We start from the raw sequence: 26468 nt of genomic DNA, 5'->3' as shown, positions 1-26468 counted from the left end.
CCCCGGACATACTGGCACCTCGGTCTTTAGTAGGATGCTGAAAATACTTACAACAATTTGGATTCCACACAGAACTAGAGTGTGATTCAGACCCTTGATGAAAAAATTTTTCAACCAAACATTGTGATTTTGAAAAGTGCTTTGTCATTTCATGTTTATCAGCAGAACAGTATTGTTAAAGTTCAGTCCTTTTTGCATTGTCAGTTTCCATCATCATGTTTTATGAATTTGATCAAATAAGTATACAGCACAATATGCAGAACAATGGCCACAAACATTTCTTACTCCATTCCAATTCTGTCTAAATAAAATACCTTGTATTTCGAGCTACACTCCTGGAAATTGAAATAAGAACACCGTGAATTCATTGTCCCAGGAAGGGGAAACTTTATTGACACATTCCTGGGGTCAGATACATCACATGATCACACTGACAGAACCACAGGCACATAGACACAGGCAACAGAGCATGCACAATGTCGGCACTAGTACAGTGTATATCCACCTTTCGCAGCAATGCAGGCTGCTATTCTCCCATGGAGACGATCGTAGAGATGCTGGATGTAGTCCTGTGGAACGGCTTGCCATGCCATTTCCACCTGGCGCCTCAGTTGGACCAGCGTTCGTGCTGGACGTGCAGACCGCGCGAGACGACGCTTCATCCAGTCCCAAACATGCTCAATGGGGGACAGATCCGGAGATCTTGCTGGCCAGGGTAGTTGACTTACACCTTCTAGAGCACGTTGGGTGGCACGGGATACATGCGGACGTGCATTGTCCTGTTGGAACAGCAAGTTCCCTTGCCGGTCTAGGAATGGTAGAACGATGGGTTCGATGACGGTTTGGATGTACCGTGCACTATTCAGTGTCCCCTCGACGATCACCAGTGGTGTACGGCCAGTGTAGGAGATCGCTCCCCACACCATGATGCCGGGTGTTGGCCCTGTGTGCCTCGGTCGTATGCAGTCCTGATTGTGGCGCTCACCTGCACGGCGCCAAACACGCATACGACCATCATTGGCACCAAGGCAGAAGCGACTCTCATCGCTGAAGACGACACGTCTCCATTCGTCCCTTCATTCACGCCTGTCGCGACACCACTGGAGGCGGGCTGCACGATGTTGGGGCGTGAGCGGAAGACGGCCTAACGGTGTGCGGGACCGTAGCCCAGCTTCATGGAGACGGTTGCGAATGGTCCTCGCCGATACCCCAGGAGCAACAGTGTCCCTAATTTGCTGGGAAGTGGCGGTGCGGTCCCCTACGGCACTGCGTAGGATCCTACGGTCTTGGCGTGCATCCGTGCGTCGCTGCGGTCCGGTCCCAGGTCGACGGGCACGTGCACCTTCCGCCGACCACTGGCGACAACATCGATGTACTGTGGAGACCTCACGCCCCACGTGTTGAGCAATTCGGCGGTACGTCCACCCGGCCTCCCGCATGACCACTATACGCCCTCGCTCAAAGTCCGTCAACTGCACATACGGTTCACGTCCACGCTGTCGCGGCATGCTACCAGTGTTAAAGACTGCGATGGAGCTCCGTATGCCACAGCAAACTGGCTGACACTGACGGCGGCGGTGCACAAATGCTGCGCAGCTAGCGCCATTCGACGGCCAACACCGCGGTTCCTGGTGTGTCCGCTGTGCCGTGCGTGTGATCATTGCTTGTACAGCCCTCTCGCAGTGTCCGGAGCAAGTATGGTGGGTCTGACACACCGGTGTCAATGTGTTCTTTTTTCCATTTCCAGGAGTGTATATACTCCTGTCATGGGCGTGTCTGCTTATTCACCACTTTGTGTGCTAGGCAGCAAAGCCTGTACAAACTGCTGTTACAAGCAGTAATTTGTGTGGCAAAAATTAGTAAATTTCACATTTTTTAAAAAACAGTGTGTCTTAGAAGCTAAAATTCCAACAATACATTTCTTTTGATGTATTCTTCCTGTGTGAAAACTTTCAGTGTAGGTTCTGACATGTAGGATTGGTCCGTTCCCTTGTGAGTGGTATCAGCATGTATCGTCTGTTACTCTGGTATTTGGAACTGACACAGGTACACTGCAGGACATATTCATAAGCTGCAGTGATAAATCTGTCATCAATAAAATTTATCTGCTACACAATATGGATGTTACATGTAATTAAAAAAAAAAAAAAAAAGTGGATAACCTGAACACCACGCAAAAAAGAAACACTGAAAACACTTGATGCCAGAAAATCCAGTGCTTGATTTGTGATGGTATGCACTGATACTCGATAATGTTATGTCTGATGAAAAAAAATTACAACTGCAGATTTTTAGATGTGGTACAATGTAGCTTTTTTATTTATACAAATGTTGGATTCACATTTCTAAAATAAGCAGAGAAGCATTAATATAACATTTTAAGAAGTCTTAATTTCAAAAACAACCCTTCCCCCTGGAAGGTCACAGTACTGGAACCTCTTTTTTCACAAACAAAGAGTGCGAAAATCCGTATTAGACTTTCATTAATTGCATGACATCATATATCAAGAAGTATAATAATACAGTCTTAACTCTGTGAGGAAACTGGAACAAGACATGTGGTACACTGAGTACTTTGGTGTTGTTGTGGAATCAGACAATAACTGTGGAAAAGATAAACAGTCATTTGCACAGTAGATTCATTTTGTTTTGTTTTTTTTTCTTTTTTTTCTCTCTTTTTTTCCTGAGATGGCATATAATATCATCATTCTCAACATTGATTAAGTGTCTGGAAAACATTTATTTTTACTGTTTTGTTATCACTGATTCACTTCTTGTTTTTATGGTCTTCAGTCCAAAGACTAATTTGATGCAGCTCTTCCTGCTAGTCTATTCTTTGCAAGTTTCTTCATCTATGCATAACTACTGTAACATGCATCCATTTGTACCCACTTACTGGCTTCAAGCCTCAGTCTCCCTCTACAACTTTACCCCATCACTTCCCTTCATTACCAAACTAACGATTCTCAGGATGTGATCCATCAACCAATCCCTTCTTTTGGTCAAGGTCTGCTACAAATTTGGTCTTCCACCCCCCTTCCCCCGTTCCTCCTCATTAGTTATTTGATCTACCCGTCTCATCTTCAGCATTCTTCTGTAGCACCACATTTCAAAAGTTTCTATTCTCTACTGGTCTGAAGTCTTTATTGTCTATGTTTCATTTGAGTCTAAGGTGAATTTTAGACATATAGCTTCAGAAAAGACTTCCTAAAACTTAAATTAGATTCAGTGTTAACAACTTTCTCTTTTTGCAAAATGCTTTCCTGGATTTTATATCAAATCTACTTTGGCCATCAACAGTTATTTTGCTGCCCAAACAGCAAATCTTGCCTATTACTTTTAATATCTCATTTATTAATCTAGAGTCAAGCTGCTGAAAGAACATCTGTGACAGCTGGCAGCTATGTTGCCAATGTTATTACATGGCTGTTTGTTGTTATGCCACATTGGTCACCCATTGCTTGACTATGTGTGACCTTACGTTATAGGGGGCACAATGCAGAACTCTCACCATGGCAACTTTTATGAATTCCACAGCTTGGATTGGCCCCATAGTGTCCCCTCCACAGAAAGCATTCCACATCCGTGAAGCATTTGGCTGTTCTTCCAGCAGCCTAACTATAATTCCCCCAGCTTCATCTGATTTGATTAGACGACATTCCATTATCCTCATTTTACTTTTGTTAATTTTTATCATATAGCTTCTTTTCGAAACACTATACGTTCCTCTCTTTCCAGTCTTTTGCCATCTCTTAGAAAATTACAATGTCATCAGCAAATCTTAATTTTTTTTCTGTCTGAAATTCAGTCAAACCCCCCCCCCCCCCCCCAAATTCTCCTTCCGTTCCTGCACAGCTTGCCTGTGTAAAGATTGAATAACATCAGGATGCAACCTTCTCACTCCCTTCTAACTACTGCTTCCTTTCATATGCTTCAACTCATATCTACAGTCCAGTTTCAGTACAAGTTGGGGATAACTTTTCACTGTTTTATTCCAGCCACCCTCTGAATTTCAGAGAGTATAGTTCAATCAACATTGTCAAAGATTCTCTAAATATATAAATGTGGCTAACACTGGTGGACCTCTCTTCAAAGACAAGTCATAGGTCACCAATTCTACAGAACCTGAAGTGATGTTGCCCTAGGTCAACTTCTACCAGTTTTTTCCATTCTTTTGTAAATAATTCATGTCAGTGTTTTGCAACCATGTCTTATTAAACCGATAGTTCAATAATATTCACACTTGGCTTCCTTTGACATTGTAATTATTCCATTCTTCTTCAAGTCTGAGGGTATTTGGCCTGTCTCATGTTATGTGCTCCACATGGAAAATTTTTGTCATGGATGGCTCTCCCAGGGATCTCAAAAATTCTGAGGGAATGTCATCTACTGTATCTCAAAGTATCATATCATGCATCTCACCTTGAAACTTGCTGGCAGATTAAAACTGTGTGCCCGACCGAGACTCGAACTCGGGACCTTTGCCTTTCGCGGGCAAGTGCTCTACCATCTGAGCTACCAAAGCACGACTCACACCCGGTACTCACAGCTTTACTTCTGCCAGTATCTCATTCTCCCATCTCACCCTTATTTACTTTACTCTTGTCTTTCTATAATATTTCCTTAAACTCATTTCCCTTGTGCAACCCTTCTATATCTTCCTTCTACCATTCAGCCTTCCCTTTTTTGATTAGTACTGGCTTGGCATTTGAGCTCTTAACATTCATAGAGCTGTTTCTCCTTCCTCCGGCTGTCTCTGATTTTCCTATAGCTGTCATTTATGTTTCCTCTGGTCATGCATGTTTATACAGCCTTGCATTTGCCCTCCAGCTATACCTGCTTGACAATTTTGCACTTTCTGTCAATCGAATTGTTTAGATGTCTATATTCTCTTATTCCTTCCTCATCTGCTGCATTTTTATATTTTCTCCTTTTGTCAGTTAAATTCAATGTCTCATTTGTTATCAAAAGATTTATAAAGGTTTATATCCTTTTGGCTGTTGGATCCTATGTTGTCTTCACTATTTGATCTCCAAAAGCTATTTATCTGTCTTCTATGTCAGGGTTTCCCAAACTGTGTTCTGCAGAACATGGGGTTTCCACAGGAAGCAAATAAGTGCTCCATGAAAAATTATTAATATCATAACATTTTTAACGTTTTGATGATACTCATTTAACACATGTAAATTTCATAATCGACCACTGTTGATGTCACAAAACCTCATGTGCATGTGATTGCCAATAACATTAGGCATATTTTCCAGCTATGAAACTAGCATATACTGTGCTGCCACCAGTTTGGTCCCTTCTTCTTATTAATAACTGTTGGCAGAAGTTGGAAGTCATCACTGTTGGAACAACTGTCAACCAATGTGATCCAACAGTGTCGTTACACGCTGCATGTCTGTCTGCCCGCATGTCAAATGGATGTTCAAAATGTCACACCCCTTCTAGACATAGAGTAACTGAGTTACAACAGCGTCCATGTAACTTGTTTCATAATCATTACTACAAACAAGCACCACATTTCAACAAGAATTCATCTGTAATACACTTTCATGAAACCCAGCTGATATGTATGGTGTAGAATAAAGATGGCAGAAAGTCTTTTCACCACACATCCAACCCACTCAACTAAGACCGCTTTGGTTCTCTTTCCTCTGTTGTCAGCATTTTTCACAGCAATGGGCTAGTTGTCTTGGTAGCACAGTACTGTTGACAGCACTGATGACACATTCTCCATAAATCCAATTAAAATACATCAGTAAAATACTTCCTCTGTTGCCAGCATTCTGTGTGGCAGCACAATACTGTTGACAGCATTGATGATACATTCTTTACAAATATGATTAACATACACCAGTAAAATACTTGTTAAGTCTTCAGTATACAAACAACTAGAGGTGGAGGAAGCTAATCTGCAGGAATAACACATAATTCAAAAGTAAGTATGTATTTCCACAGTCAAATTTTCACTCTGCAGTGGAGTAAGCACTGATATGAAACTTCTTGGCAGATTAAAGCTCTGTGCTGGATGGAGATTCAAACTTGGGATCTTTGCAAAGATCCCAAATTTAAGTCTCAGTCCCGCACAATTTTAATCTGCCAAGAAGTTTCATACCATTGTACACTCCACTGCAGAGTGAAAATTTCATTCTGGAAACATCCCTCAGGCTATGGCTAAGCCATGTCTCCACAATATCCTTTCTTCCAGGACTGCTAGTTCTGCTAGGGTCGCAGAAGAGCTCTGTGAGGTTTGGAAGGTAGAACGAGGTGCTGGTGGAAGTAGAGCTGTGAGGATGGTTTGTGTATCATGCTTGGGTAGCTCAGTGATAGAGCACTTGCCCAAGATGAAAGGCAAAGGTCCTGAGTTCGAGTCTCGGTTCGGCACACAGTTTTAATCTGCCAGGAAGTTTTAAGTATGCATTGTTTTATCAATTAAAATTAATCCAATCCCTGTATTTGCAATGCTAAGTTGAGCTTCAGTGCCCTGCTTGTGATTAGTACCTGTGAAAGGAATGGGCTGATAAGCTCATCTGAACCAAAATAAATTAATGTTGGAGTGATAGTATAATTTTTTTTCACATTTTATTTTTCTTTTATACATGGAATAGGACAGGCAGCAGACATGTATTTTCATTGCATACATTTTCGCTTTAGTTCATATGTGCCATTATGAGATACTTCTTATTTTTTGATCATATCTGTTACAGTATTGACAGGAGATGGTGGTAGGGTACAGGAGACTTCGCTTCACTTGGTAAAATTGGCAATCTATACAACTAAAATGAGGCACTTGATGACCACATCATTCTGAATAAATGGTATGAAATAATAAAAACTGACTGTTGTTACATCCACAAATGCAGAGGACCATTTTCCACATCCCAGTATTAATTAATCTCCATTTGTTTGTAACTGTACTGTAGAAGTTGATGGAATACATGCCAATATGTTTGAACCACGTTTGGTGAACCTGAGTTACACCCACCTACACTCAGTGCTTTAAATGGCTCTCTGATTTTTTTATGTAATGTAATTGGGACTAAAATTTACACACATAGATCTAATCTCACAAATTTTGGCAAAAGAGTGAATTATGGTTAACTGTAAGCCTGAAAAAATGAAGCACCAAATAATTTACCAAAATTCCATATGAAACCTACTGAACAGTTTATTGTTTGGAGTAGGAATTAGTAAATAACACATTTATATATAATATTTCATCACTGTCTACTGCTGAGCTTCTGACGGTGCATACAGCCAAATAAATTCTTCAAGATGAACCAAATCAGTTGAAAATGTAAATGTGAATCAGCTGTTTCACGTTTTGATTCTCCACTGGCTTGGTTCATGTTTAACAATTTTATAGTTAATAGAATGGTTCCTAATTTAATTTCCTAAATTCATTTCACCTGAGAGCTGGATTTACTGTTGAAATGATGACACACATAATGACACGTGATAAAATTTTGTATCCTGAAATCGCGTTTTCACACTTGCTCATAAAAATGATCAGGCTTACATATTGAGAAAGCTATCGGCAGATAATGATGTTCTGAATTCGAACACAGCATATGTCAGTACACTTTTTGGCTGCTGCAAACCTCAACAATCTAACGGATGTTGTACTATTATGATGAAGTCATGTTGAATGTGTCAGCTGAGAGATAAATAATGTAGTGGGTATGTTTGAATATTAATGTTTCTGTGAAGGGCTTCCATGAAATTTGTTTCTGCCATTTGCAGTTTGTACCATAACTGATGAGGCAGGAGCATGCCCAACAGGTCACCACTGAAAGACAAACATAGCAACATCCCCCCCCCCCCCCACCCCTTGTTTGTCTGTAAACCATGTGGCAGATATGTTATTGCTCCATTTCCTGCACTTCCTTGAGGCTGAACTGCTACTTAGCATTGACACGTTACAGGCCTACATACTTTTGTTAATATGTTATTTAAAGCATAAAGAAAGCATTTCAACATAATTCTTTTTCTTTTACAGAATTTATATTTTGCTAAAAAGTATGCATAAGTTCATTGTTAAAGGGAGGAACAACTATTGAAGAAGAAAAGACCCACAAATTGACATTTCTTCAAAAGATATTATCAGAAAACAAGGGGCCCCTACAAGCAGACCTAACTGGAAGTATGATGAAAGCTATTTAACATGTTCGCTGCCGTCACCAGTGTGGGCTGCTAATTCTCTAGGCAGACACTTGTAAGCGCACGTGAACAGATAGCTGAAATCATACCCCTGCGAAACCTTTTAAGTTCATGTTGTGCACATACGTAATCTTGACAGCGAATGTAACGTCTGTGCAAGAAGTGGTGCTAGATATAGAAATACAAGTACGCTTTAGCTGCATACCATTCATGTGATAAATGCTGCATGCTGTCCGACGCTTATAAGCGTCATATGCATTTATTGCAAGCAGAGAAAGAATTAGAGTCTGAAAACACCAAAAGATCTATCAAACGGAGAAAAAGAAACAGAACTCATCTGCAATGTGGTGCTATGGAAACTCAATCCCATATAACAAATAAGTTTGCAAGGTTTAGAGGTGATGTTTTTATAGCAAACCACAAATAATGCCACATACTGTACAGAAACCTCATGTTCTGAGCAATAAATGTAACAACAGTCAAATAAAACAAATACAAACAGTTCACAAATCAAACACGAACAGATCTTTCTCTGAAGATATGACATCTCATTACATTACAGATGTGTAATTGTGCAACAGTTCAAAGGAGAATCCAGGTTTGTTTGGACACGTTATGCACACGTATGGTGTATCCGTATGCTTGCCCCGTTCAGCACACTTCCTCATAACTTGCTTCTTCCCTTCAGTTGCGTCCCGCTTTTGCACAATGCATGTGTCTTTACAATATTTGTTATGCACACCTTTTGAAACATCCATTGGTGGAAGTACTTCCTGAATTATTTGTATTCTATTTCTGTGGCCAGTGGATAGTCTTTTGGTCACATAAATAATATGACAACATCTGGTCCTGCCTATCAGTCCCAGGTATACAATTATTATATTTGATAATTGGCAGGGGCTTTGAGACTATTTGCTGGCGTGCATTCGACACATGTCCAATTGTATTAGGATATTCTGTGGAAATATAGGAGACCTCTCATCTATCGTTCCATTTGCCAATCATTACACTGTCCGAATAGCGTACAATAGTGTCTCCTTTCCCCAGTTTTGTGCATACCACATCTTTCGGGGTATTTCTCCTATTTACCCTTAGTGTCCTGGTGCAACGTGTTTTTGCATTCAACAGGGTTTTAGCTAAAGCACAGCTGTTGTAAAAATTGTCCATGTAAACGTGATGACCAACTTGCAGCTTCTCTTCCAACAAATGTAATACTACCTTTTCAGCATGCCCTTTTCCCCCCATATCACCACACATCCCCATGTACACAGCGCATTTTTCGCAAAATGCAGAGAGCGTAAGACGAGCAAAAATCTGTCTCTGCCCATACTCATTGCTATTCCTCTATTTTCGAACAGTCGGTCTTTCTTCCAGTAGTCTTGTAATTGGGCGTATTTGACATTACCCGTATGTAATGAAATACCCAGGAAGACTAGTATTTCTCCTATACTTACATGTTTCCAATTACTAATTCTAGAGCCCCCTTTTGTATTTTCGCTTGTAAATATATTGTGTGCATTACCGTTTGTTTCATCCTCTACGAACTCCAGTATGTCATCTGTAACCAGTAGCCTAAAGAAATCCATTGGCGTATTGCCAGCAAGATTTATCTACAAACATTCTGCTTTTGTAAATGGATGATACTGCATCCCATGTGGTTCTACATGCCAAGTCACACCTGGTTTGCTTACTTCTGCGAGCACGGGTTTTTATCGTTGGTGATTTCCTTATCATCGTCGTCCATATTGTCAGATTCCAAACTGTCGCGAAACGTATACGACAGTTCCGCTTCCACACTGTCATTACTATGGTATGTTTCTGCAGTCTCCAAATTCCAGCCACCCTCCTCTGGTTTGTCCCCTCTCAATTCAACATCACTATCTTCTAACATGCTTAGTAAATCATGGTCAGTATATTGATCACTCTTCCTAGTCTTTTTCGGGTAAGTAGGCCCCGGTGTCGGTTGGTCCACCACCATTGCAAACAATGCCCAACACAGACGACTAAAGATGAAAACACACACCTGCAGACAAGAAAATGTTACGTGATATTTCGTTGGTTGCTTGTACTAACACGAGTGCACAGCCGAACAAACTAGAATGAGTACTCAGCTAATGGACATGCCACTTATAAGCTTTACCTGCACTGGCTTGTTGATCACGAAACACTTGTAAGCATTGGCAGCACTGGCATGTTGATTGCGGAAATGCTTATAAGCATCAGCCAAAGTAAACGTGATAAACTTTGGATTCATGTGTACTGCCATGTCAGAGGCTCCTGTGTTTTATGTCAAACAGAACTTACAAACAATTCTTTGGCCCAGCCTAACTTTGTAAGCACTTAGAAACAATGCATGCTGATCATAAAGGAAAAGACATTAACTTTTTTAAAAGCCAGTGTGACTCAATAGAAAAATCTAAACATCAAATAATTACTTTTGCAAAAACCAAACATGAAAATGTAATTTATGCATCTTACTGTGTTAGCTGCTGTATTGCGCTTAATTGTTAAGTTCATTCAACTGGAGAAAAACTTGTTAAGCCATGTGCAAAAAAACAGTGTAGTGCATTATTAAAGAGCAGACTGCCACAACAATAGAAGTGGTACAATTTTCTAATAATACTGTTCCATTACACATCAAATCTCATTTTGCTGCCATAAGGAAGGAGTTGATTTATCAATTTAGACTTTGCAGTGATTATGCACTAAAAAATGGACAAATCCACAGATATCACAGGACTAGCTGGACTACTAGTATTTGTTCGATGTATATTTAATAAAAGTATTGAAAAAGATTTATTCATGACCACACATTTACATGAAAAAGCAACAGGTGAAGATATATTTCACTGAATTAATGATTACACTATAAAACATGAGATTGTTGGAAGAAGTGTATCGATATTTGCAAAGATAGTACTTAGATCTGATAGGAAAAATCAAGGGAGCTGTACCACTTATGATATGAGCAGCTACAAGAAGCAGCAGCAGTCATTGTATTTGCTTAGGCAATCTCTAGTAACAAAACATAGTGCCTAGTGATTTGAAATACATCTGAAATGCTCAAAATAATAAACTGTGTAAAATCTCAACCACTGCAGTCCAGATTGTTCAAAATTTTGTGCAACGAAATAGGTAGTGAACACAATGCACTTTTATTACATACAAACGTGAGATGGCTATCCAGACGAAAAGCACTAGAGAGGCTTTATTACTGAGTTACTGGACTCACGTAATATGCAGAATAATTCAGTACAAAATTTTATTGAAATTTTAAGAAATCCTTTATTGTTGATAAAAGTTAAATATTTTGCAGACAATTTTACAAAGTGCAGCAAAATTAATCATTGCAAGGAAATAGTGCTACAATTTTTAATACAACAGACAAAATTGCATCTTTTGTGAGAAAATTAAAATTTTTGATTTATTCAATTCAAGAAAACAATTTTAATTGTTTTCTTGCATTATGTGGATGTTTGACTGAAATTTCTTTTAAAATACATGAAGAAGTTTCTAAGCTGTTCACAAAGCACTTACTTAACTTGGGAAAAACTTTTCTGCAATACTTTCCAAAGATCTGTGAGAATAATTTCAAGGCTCAATATCCACTTTCCATAACAGCTAAGGCTTTAAGTGTAAGAGACTATAAAAATCTAATTGATGAAAATCTAATTGAGATAACAAGTGACTCTAATATAATCAAAAGTACAAAGATTAGCCATTATGTAATTTCTGGGTAGATTTATCAGAAGAAGCTGAGTTGATTAGAACAAGCTATTATTGTTTTAATTGTGTGAAGCAGGATTTTCTTATAATACAGCAATGAAGACAATGTTCAGAAACAGGCTTGACACCCTACCAGATATCAGAATTCAACTTTCTACTACTGTAGCTGATAACAAGAAGATTTGTAATTTAAGGGCACAAAATCTCTGAAGCCATTGAAAACTTGATTCCACTTTTCTTTTATGTGTTAAGTGAAAAATAATCATTAAGTACATTTGAAATAAATTATGATTATTTCATTTTTTAATTTTATTATAGTTTCTGTATTATTAGTATGATTTAAAATTGAAGTAACTGATGAATATAACAAGTTTTTCTTACTTTTTAGAAAAAAACATTTATTAATTTTACTAACTTTCAAAATGAAAAAGGTGTTCCATCAAAGCCACAGGATTCTCAGAGTGTTCACTCTGGATTGCTGATTTTGATCAACCTAAAAGTTGCATTCTGTTTGCAGCGGCCAGATATAGTGGTCATGTGTGCTTGTGTATGTGATTTCTTTTCAGAAGAAGGCTTTGGCTGAAAACTCGATATGTAACAGTCTTTTTGTTGTGGCTGTCTGCAACTCAACATGTCATCTTTATGCTCAGTAGCAGTTTATCTTTTTCATAATATTGTTGATATTCCAACCTGGACATTTCACTGTTTGAAAGTCCGCATTAGTATGGCAGAGCAGAAATTGGAAACCCGTTTCTTGCTATAAGTGTTGTATTGTGGTACATCATTTAATTATTCACCAGTTACGTGAAAGATAAGGGAGTTTCCACCACATTTCTTCATTCTATCATCTATTTCAATGTAATACAAGTTTATTCATTTTGGGTTACCATAGAAGAGTATTGTTACTGAAATACTGAAGCTTATTACATTCAAACTGAAACTGCATGCAATAACAATCACACTGTGTGTCAGTAAAACTTCATTATCCAGATATGCATTAGGGAATTTTTACCTGTAAAGATCAGCTTTTGATTCTCTCTTCTTCTTTTCCCGCAGGCTTTCTGCTTTGTTCTTATTTTCATCATCCTGATCTATTGTTACCACTGATGAATCTCCAACATTTGTGGCATCAGGGTTAGTGTTTATTTTTCCCTTCTTCAGATTGGGTGTTGGGGGTACAGACAAGTCACTTGCACTGCTTGCTGCAAAGCATCAAAAGCAATCACAATACTTTGAGTGGAAAAATAAACACAAGGAGACTTTTCTAGTTTCCATATATAACACAGCAACAGGAGAAGTACAACTTGTACACACAATATATATGAAAACATATTAAGAAATGCAAAGTTATCAATGGCGAATTTCCAAGTAAGTCACCAGAAAGGCTCAGGTGTGTGTGAAAATTTTCATTTAAGATATTTTCAATATAAAGAACGCAACGTGTCTATAGGTATAAAACATATTCCATTACCTATAGTATTTTTACCCTCCAGCTGTTGCACTTATTAACAAAAATGAAAACTCTTACTGCTTGTATAAAACAACTTTCTTTTTGACCATAATAGTTTAAAGAATCATTCTCAGACTCTCAGATAGGACCCATTACCATTCTGCAGCTATTGTGAAATATACTATTTCCTTGCAACCATCAGAAATCCACAAGCTGATTATTAAATAAAAGGACTCAGGTAAAGAAAAACCTAGAAACAACCAGAAAAGCATAAGTGATATATCATTTTTTTATAAGTGCTGCAGTACTTCCTTCAAGACATGAGGTCCAAACATCCTTTGAGGAGCTATAATATAATTAGCTAATATGAAGCAGGGGCCCACATCAGGCAGTACAATCAGATAATATAATACCGAGTCACAGGGTTCTTGATATATGTAAGCCCATTGGAATAGCACCAACAGGGCAGATAATAAATTGAATTATCAACAGTTATTAATTTTCCACAAAAGCTGTTGTTGTTACAACTTGTATATATAGAAAAGCCTTGATCACACAATTCTTTATTAAGCATTATGCATTTCAAAATTTCATCATCAGATAGAAGCTGTGGGATAAAGTGTTCAAAGAAATGAATGAGAACAAATCACTGCACAGCAGTGAGCAATAACAGAATTTTCAATTTCTACAATTAATATCATACTTCTGAATCAAACTTTAGTAAATAGCTCATGAAAGTGAGTAAACAGGCTGAATATAACACAAGTCTCCTCTCATATAGGCATACAAGATTTCATTTCTATGGGCAATCCTAGTGCCACATACCAGCCTTTGTTTACTTCTCAGACACCTTATCCCAAAGTCAATTTGGCAATGGTTCTCTTTGAACAGACAGCAGCACTGTCAAACTAAAGTTTTATTTAAATGTAAGTATGGGATTAATTGTAAAAATTGAAAATTCTGTATATGACTCCTGTGCATATCTGTATTAGTATCTACACATTTATTTGCTGTCATTCATTTTAATCTGACAATGAACGTTTCAATTTTGTGATCAAGACTATTCCATATTTTCAAGATTTGCCAAATCTGAATGGTCGCTTGCCTCTACCACAGATGTGTTTTCCTATCATATAATGACTGTTGTTGTTACTGTTGTGGTCTTCAGTCTGAAGAATGTTTCAATGCAGCTCTCCACACTAGTCTATCCTATGCAAGATTCTTAATCTCTGCCTAACTACAGCAACCTACATCCATTTGAATATGCTTACTGTATTTGAGCCTTCTTCTATCTCTATAGTTTGTACCCCCACGACACTTCCCTCCATTATCAAACTGATGATTGCTTGACAACTCATAATGCAACCATTCCTTTTCTCTCCAATTCAGATCAGTACCTCCTCATCGGACATTTAATCTACCCATCTCATCTTCAGTATTCTGCCATAGCATCACATTTCAAAAGCTTCTATTCTCTTCTTGTCTGTCTACCTTCAGAAAAGTATTATCATTTTAACTTTTTAAACATGGATATAACCTCAAATGAATAACAAAGAGAAATAAAACAAATCTGTGACAAACTTCCTTTTATAACTGCTAAGAATAATGGCCATTAGTGTTTGCTTTAACTGAGGAGCCCCCTTTCCTTTTATGTCCCCTCCCACCACCACCACTGCCACCCACCTTTCTCTTAAAATAAAATTAAAAAAAAAAGAAAGTTACTCTTCTACACTCTGAGCTCCATTATGGCACTTCGGCAAATGAAGATCATAAATACATATCACACATTTTCATCATTAGAATCCCACAAAATGACCAGTGGACACAATGGATAAAACAGTGAGTGAATATTCCTGTAACAAAATAGAAATTCCAGGCATTCATTCATGAACAATATGCCAAAAATCCTTACAGGAAGTTTACATCGCCAGACAAAATTCTTTGTAAGTTCATAAACTCATAAGCCATGTAAAGAATCATGAACATGAGCACATTGTCATGAAATGATCTAGGACAGTATATGTTGATTGAAATCTAATAAGTGTTTTTAACAGTATTATTATGAATGTTTGGAGAACTAACCTATGCTTACCTCTACATCTAGCCACTGTATGCTGCATGGCAGAGGTTGCCTTGTGCTACTACCAATAATTTAATGCCCTGTTCCACTCACAAATAGAGCAAGGAAAAAAACAACTGTCTATTTGCCTCTGTGCAAGCCAAAATTTGTGTTCTCTTTGTGGTCCTTACATGAACTGTACACTGGGGGCAGTAGAATTATTCTGCAGTAAGCTTCAAATGCCAGCTCTTTAAATTTTCTAAACAGTATTCCATGTTTCATGAAAAGAACATGATCTTCCTTCCAGTTCACAGAGCATGTCCGTAATAATTGCATGTTAATCAAACTTAATGGTAACAAATCTAGCAGCCCACCACAGACTTGCTTTGATATCTTCCTTTAATCTGACCTCTTGGAAATCCCAACCACTCAAGCACTATAAACTACACTTACCCAAAATTCTCCCAATAAAGTTTCCTATTACTACCCTTATGTGCTCATTCCACTTCAGATCGCTTTGCAGCACTATGCCTAGATATTTAATTGGCATAACTGTGTCAAGCAGCATTACCATTGCTTTTTTTTAACATCATGGGATTGTTTTTCCTATTCATTTGCATTAGCTTACGTTTTTCTACATTTAGAGCAAGTTGCCACTCATTACACCAAGTACAAATTTTGTGGAAGTCTTCTTGTATCACTCAACAACAACACTATTCCATACATCACAGCATCATCAGCAAACAGCCACAAATTGCTGTTCACCATGCCCATCATATTATTTCTGTATGTAGAGAATTAGAGCAGTCCTGTCACACTTCCCTGAGTACTTCTGATGATACTCTTGTCTTTAATGAACACTTGCATCAAGGACAACATACTGGATTCAATTACATAAGAAGTTTTCAAATCAATAACATATCTGGCAACCTGTTCCATGAGCTCAGATATTCTTTAGAAGCCTGTGTGAAAGACATTCCAAAAACCTAGGAATACGGAATCTGCCTGTTGTCCTCCACCTGTGGTTTGCAGAATATGTGAGAAGAGGGCAAGCTTATTTTCACGTGATCAATGCTTTCTAAATCCGTGCTGATTTGTGAAAAGAAGTTTATCGGTCTCATGGAAATTTGTCATATTCAAACTCAAAATATGTTCATGAATTCTACATCAAACAAATGTTAAGGATAGGTCTGTAATTATATGGGTCCACTTTTCATTTACCCTCCTGATATACAGGAGTCTCCTGTGCTTTTTTCCAGTCACTTGGGACTTTGCACTGCGTGAGAGATTCACAATAAATGTAAGTGAAGTAAGGGGACATTGCCATGAAGTTCTCTCTGTAAAACTGAATTTGGATTCCATCTGGACCAGGCAATTTCAACTTCAACTCCTTCACTTCTCTATGCCAAGGGTGCTTGTTGCTAACTACTTCAGATTGGTCAAGAAGTTAACGGGTACAAGCCTTGACCCACTTAGTGATTTTACATGGGACCAGAATTTCCTCAGGTTCTCGACAAGATCTTTTGATAAGGTATCTTTTTACAGATGCACAAATTTCTCATAACTTTTGTCCACTGACATTTGCACATTCTTTTCTGAACCAAGAGTGCAACAATCCCTGCTTCCTCAGTATGTTCCAAATGATGTTATTAAACCATGGTTAGTCTTTGCCATCCCTGATCCACTTACTCGGCACACACTTCTCCAGAGAGTTATTTACAGTTGGTTTAAGCTTTGCCCATAATTTCTCTAAATCCAACTACATGCAACTTCCATTCTGATGGACTAAATTGAGAGGATTAGTAATTTAATAGTGTGAAATATTCAATGAATAGGTACGTTAAGCTGAAATTAAGTTCGCTGTTAGGGCACAAAAGTAAGCTCAGATAATTCTAAAGTTTCATACAAAAAAAACGTTAGTACGCAAATGCTGCTATTAACTGAGAACAAGTTATGGTATGCAAAGAGTGAAAACTGATATTACAGAAGTAAGGACTACCATCATCAATTTTTTGGACGAGTTTCAGCTTATTTGTTTTCTCAGGTTTAGTTCCACAGTCCTTTGAAATTTCTTGATAGATGACATCATTTCTGCTGAGACTACACTAGTTTATTTGGTCAACTGCACCTACCTACCGTTTGTTCATCAGCATGAATCAGAACATGTACTGGGCTTTGTTTTGCAGGATGCTGTACTATTAGATACATGTATTCATGAACTTGTCTGCTTAAAAATGGCTGCATATGCAAAAATGACCAACAGTAGTTTAAATAAAAAGGATGCAGAGTCTCAGCAGAAATAAAGTCTTCTTTCAAGAAATTTTACTTTGTCTGACACCCATTCCAAATTACTATTACCTTTCACAATCTAAAATATATTTAAAACAATAACAATTAACACTGTCATATGATTGTACTTTGTGTGACTAACAAGCAAGCGGTAAAATATAATGTAGTTGCCATATATTATGCATGTGTTCCCAAAGTGTCGTAGGTGTCTCTTGTGTACTTTCAGAACATGCATGACTGATGAACATATTTTAAATTTAGTGCAATGGCTATGTTGTGTCAAATATATTTGAAAATGAAGTCAGGCAAAATACTAAAACGATTTTTTTGCATCTATTCTATGTTTTTCCAAGTAAGAACACCACTTCATGTACAAACCATCACCAGCTGTACATTCTGTACTCATCTCAAAATTTACCACCAAATGATGAAGATGAAATTGCTTTCTATCATTGTAGTATCAACTATACCCCCTCCTGTCATCTTCTGAATGTGAAAATTATGACTTTTGGAGGTTCTGCAAAAGTTTTTTTTTTTTTTTTTTTTTTTAAACTGTCTGATGGTTTTGCCTTAGGACAATAGTACCACTAGTAAAATACTGATACAGGCCAATACCATCAAATCACTGTTTGCTGCAATTTTTTCTGAGATCAGACCAAAGCAACACCTCACCCCTGAGAAGTCATTATCCAATGCTCAGGATTCATTGCTTTTATGCCCATATTTTCAATGAGTCTACTTCTCTGTTTCCTCTTCAATCACATAAGTAGCACTTTTCCTTGACAACTGTGTGAATGTCTGTTAAGTGCATTCACCTTCCTGCTGCCATAGCCCACATTACACCACCCTGTTTTGCTTTCTCACTTGCTGAATTTGCTTAGCCTCAACATCCAAGACTCCCTGATTATCAGAGAACCAACAGATTTTGCTATTTTAGTTAGCAAGTGGCTCTATTCCAAATAATGACATCATCAACAGCAGTTCTTACTTGGATAACCTGCAAGAAATGTACACAAACCAAAACCTCTCAGTTTACACTTTACAACAGCATGTTAAGGCTATCTAACCATTGCCAATCAACACCACCACATGCTGCCAGCCATCAGACTGCACCAGACAGTGAGTTATGGTCCAATGTTCAGTAGTTTGATGGCTGTGCTGTTCGGTTTCTATGAACTTACATCGCATTCTGCTTAAATACATATTTGTCAATGAGAGGCAACATTCAAGTGCCACTGCAAATCAGTGTTATTGTATGTCCAATCCGGGAGAAGAATATATGCATTTCATGACAAAAGAGCCATGTCAATAATAAACACAGAAAAAGAAACACTTTCCAGATTTTTTGGTTGGTTGGTATACTTGATTCAACTCATCTGGAGTTTGCAGTAGCCACCAGAAAGATCGCGGGAGGCGCATATCGGCACGGCGCGTCATGGACAGTAGTTGCCGTAAGTAAAGTCCCATCCACCAGAGGGCACGCGAGAGTTCGACCGCACCCTCTGCCAGCGGAACAACAACAACTCAGGCAGCACGGGCCGTGCCCAGTCAGTTTTTCATCGGGCATGCCTAGCAGACAGTTCCCGGTCTACACTATGTGAAGTGCGACGTACAATGTGAATCATGTTAATACACAATTGGCGACGAGTAGGGTCGTTCTTTCGCGCGTTGCGTCGTCGTTCCGGTTTCGCAGCTTATCCACGGCATGGAGGATTTAGTGCGGGTTTTGGTTGAGCAGCAGACAGAGCTCATGGCAACCATGAAACAAGCGCTTCCGGCATTGCTCTCCACGCAGTCTGCTCCAGTGCCGTTCCCTCCTCCCTTTCCCACATATGACAAGACAGCGGAGGATTGGGACGCATATGAACATCGCCTATGGCAGCATTTCCAGGCATTTCATGTTGCCGATGTGGAGGTATGTCGGGCTCTTTTCTTGTCTTGGATATCTCCCTCGCTGTATCAAGTTTTGCGGCAGCTAGTGCCGTTGCAGGAACCCTCGTCCTTATCTTTTGACGCATTCTGTTCATTGCTGTCTTCATATGCCTCCGCAACGCATGTTGTGGCAGCTAGGGTTGAGTTATATCAATGCAAGAAACAGCCCCATCAGTCTTACCGGGTGTGGGCCGCTACCCTGCACGGTCTTAATCGCAAGTGTCATTTTGTCACAGAGCAGTCGCGAGAGCCGTATGCCCACATTACGGTGCGCGATGTCATTGTTCGTTCAGCCCCTGGTAGAGAGATCCGGCAATGGGCCCTGCAGTTGGAAGACCCTTCCCTTGAGGAAGTCCTGTCCATTGCTCAATCGTATGAAGTCTCTCACGCCGCAGGTCAACAGTTGGAAGCATGGTGCGACGTTGCGGCAATTCAGGGCAGCGCGAGCGCGTCCACTGCGTGCGGGGTGGACGACGTGCAAGCGGTGCAATCCGGCCGTTACGACCGCTCCCGCACGGAGCGTAAACAGAGTTCCGGCCGCCGGCACCTGTTACTGTCCTGTGCGTCGTGCTATATACATCATGACTGGTCAGAGTGCCCCCAGCGTTGGGTCGTTTGTCGCAAATGTAATAAAAAAGAACACATTGCTAAAGTTTGCCACTCAGGCTCAAAAGAATCAAAGGTATCAGGTGCAGAGGACATGTACATTGACATTCAGGAAGTTTCATCGGGCAAAAATCCCAACGCATCAGCACACAAACTCTTTATCGAGGTGCTGATTCGGTCGTGCTGGTTACAACTGCAAGTAGATACGGGAGCGGCAGTTTCCTTGTTGAATTCACAAACTTACTCCAACCTTGAGTCGCCCCCATTGGTGCCAGTTTACCAGCGTCTCCGCGGTTATGGTAAACAGTTCATTCCCCTACTGGGTCAATTCATTACTGACGTTAATTACAAATCAGTCACTCGGCCTCTTACTTTTATTGTTGTCAGTGATGCAAGCTCCGCTACCCATTTTGGATTGGATGCCTTTCAAGCTTTCAGTTTTTCTATCGCAGACACCATACAGTTGGTCTCTGAAGACGTTCCCTATCAATCATTGGAATCTTTGACCTCTGACTTTAATGATATCTTTGAGGAGGGCCTGGGGCATGTTTCGGACTTTGAAGCTCACTTAACATTGAAGGCGTCGGCTCACCGGCATTTTCTACGCATGAGGCAGATCCCCTTGGCTCTCCGCCCTCTGGTAAAAGCAGAGCTAGACCGGCTGACAGCCCTTGGGGTCGTTCTTCCCATTTCTTCTAGTGAGTGGGCTTCGCCCCTCAGGAAACTCTGGGGAAAATTACATCTTTGTGGCGATTTCACCAATTCCCAATTGGTGGTGGACACCTATCCCTTGCCTTATTCTGATTAATTGTTCTCCGACATGGCGGGAGGCCAATATTTTTCGAAAATCGGTCTTTCGGAGGCTTATCATCAGATACCACTTGATGAGGACTCCAAATGGCAGGCGGTCGTCAACACCCCGTTTGGCCTTTACCAATATCAGCGGTTGTCCTTCGGAATATCCAGTGCCCTGGAGACATTTCAGCATTATCTTGAGCACGTTACATCGACAATCCCTCATTGTATTAATTACCTGGACGACATAATTGCCACAGGCCGCAGCACGAAGGAACACTTGCACAACCTTCGAACCCTCTTTCTCAAATTCAGGTCCGTGGGCCTGCGTTGCAACCTGTGTAAGTCGAACATCTTCCAACCGTCCATTGAGTATGTGGGCTACACCATCTCTCGGCACGGCATCCAAAGTATCGTCGACCTTCCGCGGCCCGCTTGGCTGAAGGAGTTACAAGCTTTTTTAGGCAAGACTGCATATTACCATCGGTTCATTCCCAGGGCTTCCACCATAGCCCACCCCCTGTACTGCCTTCTGCGCAAGGGTGTTCCTTTTGATTGGTCGCCTGCATGCGAGCGCACGTTCACCTCGTTGAAGGGCCTCCTCACATCAGCACCTTGTTTGGCCACTTTTGACCCCAATAAGCCGTTGGTCCTGGCTACAGATGCTTCGCAGTATGGGGTGGGGGCGGTCCTGGCCCATCACAACGCAGATCGCTCCGAGCAGCCACTGGCATTGAGTCTAAAACTCTTAGTCCCGCGCAGGCCCATTACTCCCAGGTGGAAAAAGAGGCTTTGGCCATTGTCTACACTGTTACCAAGTTTCACCCTTTCTTGTATGGCACAAAGTTTCAGTTAATCACTGACCATAAGCCATTAATATTGTTATTTGGCCCAGCCTCTCAGATTCCGGATAGGGCAGCCCACAGACTGCAGCACTGGGCCTTGTTCCTCTCTAAGTACCATTATGACATTCATTTTTGCCCTACCGGGCAGTATGCCAACGCCAACCCTCTTTCCCGTCTTCTGGTGGGCCCGGATTCTAAGTTTGATCAGGAGGAGATTATGTGTTTTCATTTGGATGTGGCATCCCGCCAAGCAGTTGATGGCTTCCCAATCACTAGTTCTAGAGTCGCCAGCGAAACGACAGCTGACCCAGTTCTCCGGCAAGTAGTTTTCCTCCAGGCCAGGCCTCGGACCCTCTTCGTAATTATTTTGTTCTACAAGACCGCCTCTCAGTCTTGGAAGGAGTTCTCCTTCTGGCTACCAATGATACAGCTCCTCGCGTGGTTGTTCCTGCAAGTTTGCGAAGGCAGGTCCTCATGTTATTACATAAGGGGCACTGGGGTGTTTTCCATACTAAAACCTTGGCTCACAGACATGTGTATTGGCCTGGTATTGACAGAGAAATTGAGCACTTGGCGGCCGCCTGTTCCCAGTGTGCGAGCCAACAGGCATCTCCCAGGTCAGCGTTCTCTTCACGGCCGTCTGCAACCCAGGCATGGGAACGTGTTCACATAGATTTTGCGGGCACGTTTCTCAATAGCTTTTGCCTCATTGTCCTCGATGCTTATTCCAGATTCCCATATGTGGTTCGCTGCTCCTCAACCACTTCAGAAGTTGCAATCCAGGCACTCGCAAAAATCTTTTCTGTGGAAGGTCTGCCAGTCACCCTGGTATCGGACAATGGACCTCAGTTTATTTCGCAGACCTTCCAGGATTTTTGTAGGCACTTCGGTATTCGGCATGTTTGCTCTCCCCCCTTTCATCCACAATCGAATGGGGAAGCGCACATTTAAGACGCAGATGAAAAAGTATGTGCATGAATTTCCTGTGGAGGAGGCATTGACTTTTTTCCTGACGGCATACCTGACCACACCGACGGGAGAACGTAGCCCCGTGGAGCTCCTCCATGGGTGCCAACCTAGGACTCTGCTGCACCTCCTCCGGCCTGGTCCTCGCCAGTCTTCGCAAAATGGGGTACCCGGGCTTCCAACGGGTATGTCGGTCTGGGCACGTGGGTTTGGTCGCAATCCACGTTGGATACCGGTGGTGGTCCTGCGCCACAATGGCCGCCAGCTCTATACCTTGCAGGTGGGGGACCAGGAGGCAAGTCGTCACCAAAATCAGCTACGTCCACATTTGGGCACCCACCCTCCGATCCCTCAGGCTCTGGCTTCCCCATTGCCGGCACCCATGTTGTTTCCTCAGGGGACGCTACCGCCCCTCCCACCTGTGACTCCGCCACACTGCGATGGTTCTCAGCCTTGGCAGCCTCCAGTAGCTCCAGCACCAGCATCACCATCATTAGAGATGCCCCGGCGAAAGCCGGCCCCCCTCACAGGCCCGGTTTCTCAGGAGGCTGGTTCACCTGTGGTCGTGCATTTCCCATCGTCCCCGCCACTGGGTCTTGCCCCGTCCGAGGTGGAACAGGATCCGGAGTTCGACAGCTTGTCGCCCCTTCTGTCCCGGGATCTAGTGGTGGGACGATGGGGGCCTCTTTGTGTGGGTCACTTCCAACCGTATTCGAAGGTTCTGGCTCGAGGGTTGGCAGATCCCTCGGACTCCAGCACTCCAATGGACGTGGAGGTCATCACTACTGCACGATGCTCCACCTTCCGACGCAGTGGATCACAGTGGCTTCACCTCCCGAAGGAGGAGGAGTGCAGTGCCACCAGAAAGATCGCGGGAGGAGCACATCGGCACGGCGCGTCACGGACAGTAGTTGCCGCAAGTCAAGTCCCGTCCACCAGAGGGCGCGCAAGAATTCAGCCGCGCCCTCTGCCAGCAGAACTACAACAACTCAGGCAGCACGGGCTGTGCCCAGTCAGTTTTTCATAGGGCATGCCTAGCAGACAGTGCCCAGTCTACATTATGTGAAGTGCGACAGACAACGTGAATCGTGTTAATACAAGGTTACCACAGGACTGACAAATTTTCAATTCTATACAATGAAAATGAAGCTGAAAGAATGTTGTGTATCTCAAACAAAGTAAAAAAAAAATGTAAATCTGTGTAACTGCAAAAGAATGAAACAGCACATACTTGCTGCATTGGAAGTTCTGTGAAGCTATGTGCAGATGACACTGTTGGCTACAGGAAGGTTGCAATGCTGGAGGACTGTAGTGAAATGCAGGACAACCTGGAGAGGACTGCCAGTAGGTGCAGTGGCTGGCAGTTGCCAAGTTCCTCACAAAATCAAATCTCAAATTTCATGTGCCACTTTCCAGTGAGCAATGATTTCTTTCTCAGTGAAGAGATCATTTGGTGAAACATGATCATTTCTGTTAACAGAAGCTCTGAGTCAAGAGCAGCTTTCCATTGCAGAGAGATAATTAACAACCAATAACAATGTGATATGGCCACTTGCATTCTGAATTTATGTGGATATTCCACGTGCTCAGTTATGCAGCATTGTTCCTCCAATAAAGATAAGCAGCTAGCATATAGGTGATTTAAAAGTCTCACATCAGGAATGACAGCATGACACTGGAGAAGTTTGCTGAGATTCTTCTTGGCCTTTCAGGAAATTCTGTATATATGAACATTTAGGTTTTATTTTCATGACATCTGTGACCAAAAGAGAAATTTGAAATTTATAATACTTTTGTTCAAGTGAAGCTTGTGATTAAAAGGAGTGTTGCAAGAAATTCATAAACAAAATTCTATTATATAAACCCACTACGAAACTTGTATTTTATATCAGTTGACTCCTACTTTTCCACTTTACATTTCAAAGACGATGTATCACTGCTAACATTTGACAAGTCACATCCACAATTCCTGTTCCAGTGGTGTCCATCATTGATTCAAATAATAATGTATGAACATACTATGTACTAGAAAATGTTTGCAGTTTCCTTATGAAAATAAGGCATGTGGATTCTCAGAAAAAACCTGTGTGTACTGAAGTAAAATTCAAATTGCACAGCAAACAATTACAACAATTTTTGCCACTTCAAAAATTTCACATCCAGTAGCAAGACTGAGCCAGGATGTTATTTTTTTTCCATAAAACAACCACCATCACACTAGATGTATAATATATAATCAGTACACAGATTATATAACATTACTTTTCTCCTAAAAACAGTAACAATTAATTTTTGGACTTTTTCTCGATTTTTACAAATACACATATTATAAATTCTGTTCATCCCATCTACCCCAGTGTTACTGGAAACAACATGAGATACAAAACTTAAATTATTAATGTTACTAAAAGAAGTATTTACCAATATAGATCAAAGTTTTTAATTTTCAATTTAGTTGATTTTATATAAGTTTGAAATGATATTACATTAAGCATGTGCAAGAAAAAATACCTAATTCTAATGCCAATTTGAAACTAAGCTGCTTTACTTCATATAATCAATAAAAATTTCTAAAGCTGAGCTCTGTTCAGTACTGTAGCCTATTTTCTACATACATACATAAAAATAAAGAAGCAAGCATGTATGTATGTCCTGCATGTCCTCCAAAACCTCTGGATCGATTTAATCCTAATTTGGCACACAAACAGCATACTTCACGAGTATCAGCACTGTGGGGATTACAGCCTCCTAGCTCTTATAGGAGCAGAGATGTGGACAAGAAACGGCTTTTTCAGACTATGACATGTAGACAGACTTGCATGACAGGCATGTGGTGGTAGTATCAGCCTGCATTATCAAGCAGCCTACACCTCAAGGGCAAGAAGCACTTTACCCAACCCCAATGTGGAAGCTGTCCTGCACAGCTGGCATATTGTGCAGGAGTAGGCTTCTGCCATAGTCCATCAGATCACCAGGCTTGTTGCCAATCAAAAATGTGTGGGACATGGTGAAACGACAGGTGCAGCAAATTGGCTCATTGCCAACCATCACAGATGAACTTCAGAGACAGGTGACTGCAGCATGGATGGCTATACTACAGGATGCCATTCATGCCTTATATGTGTCAATGCCATCATGTACGGAACAAGCTGTCAGGGCAAACACATGGGTGGACACACGCTGAACTATTCAGAATTTCTGCAAAACATACTAATGCACATGTCCTGTGAATATGAATCTCCTATCTCAAGTCGTTCAACGTGTTGTTTTTTTTCTGATTGGATGTACAAAGCAGACTGTATGTTTGTGTGTATGTCCAGGATGTCCTCACAAACCCTTTAACTGATTTCATCCAAATTTGGCACACAAACCTCAAACTTCACTAGTATCAGCATTTCACAATAACTTTGTAGCTTCAATAGGATCAGAGATAGTGGAAAATGTACTTTTCTTCAGCCCCTGCCTTATAGGTTGCCCTGTGTGAGAAGCATGTTGTGGGAGTAATATTGGCTTGCTTGTCGACCTGTTTTGCATGGGCAACAAAGAAGGCTGATACGGATAGAAGAGGGGATGGATAGGGAGAGAAGTGTAGGTGGGAATGGATAGGGAGGGAGGGGAAGGAGGGGATGGATAG

General features: G+C 40.8%; 1 protein-coding gene across 2 annotated transcripts in view; it reads right to left on the bottom strand.

Moving 5' to 3' along the window:
* LOC126094481 (bumetanide-sensitive sodium-(potassium)-chloride cotransporter) overlaps positions 1-26468 on the bottom strand; it is a 632465-nt gene that overhangs the window by 21686 nt on the left and 584311 nt on the right. For both annotated transcript variants that reach the window (XM_049908875.1, XM_049908876.1), the window contains one exon: positions 12905-13094. In XM_049908875.1, coding sequence (XP_049764832.1) covers positions 12905-13094 — 190 coding nt within the window. The remainder of the gene's footprint in view (positions 1-12904; positions 13095-26468) is intronic.

Source organism: Schistocerca cancellata, chromosome 8 (assembly GCF_023864275.1).
Source record: "Schistocerca cancellata isolate TAMUIC-IGC-003103 chromosome 8, iqSchCanc2.1, whole genome shotgun sequence".
NCBI classification, from domain to species: domain Eukaryota; kingdom Metazoa; phylum Arthropoda; class Insecta; order Orthoptera; family Acrididae; genus Schistocerca; species Schistocerca cancellata.
Note: the sequence above shows the minus strand (reverse complement) of the source record. Positions and strands in the feature narration are given on the sequence as shown.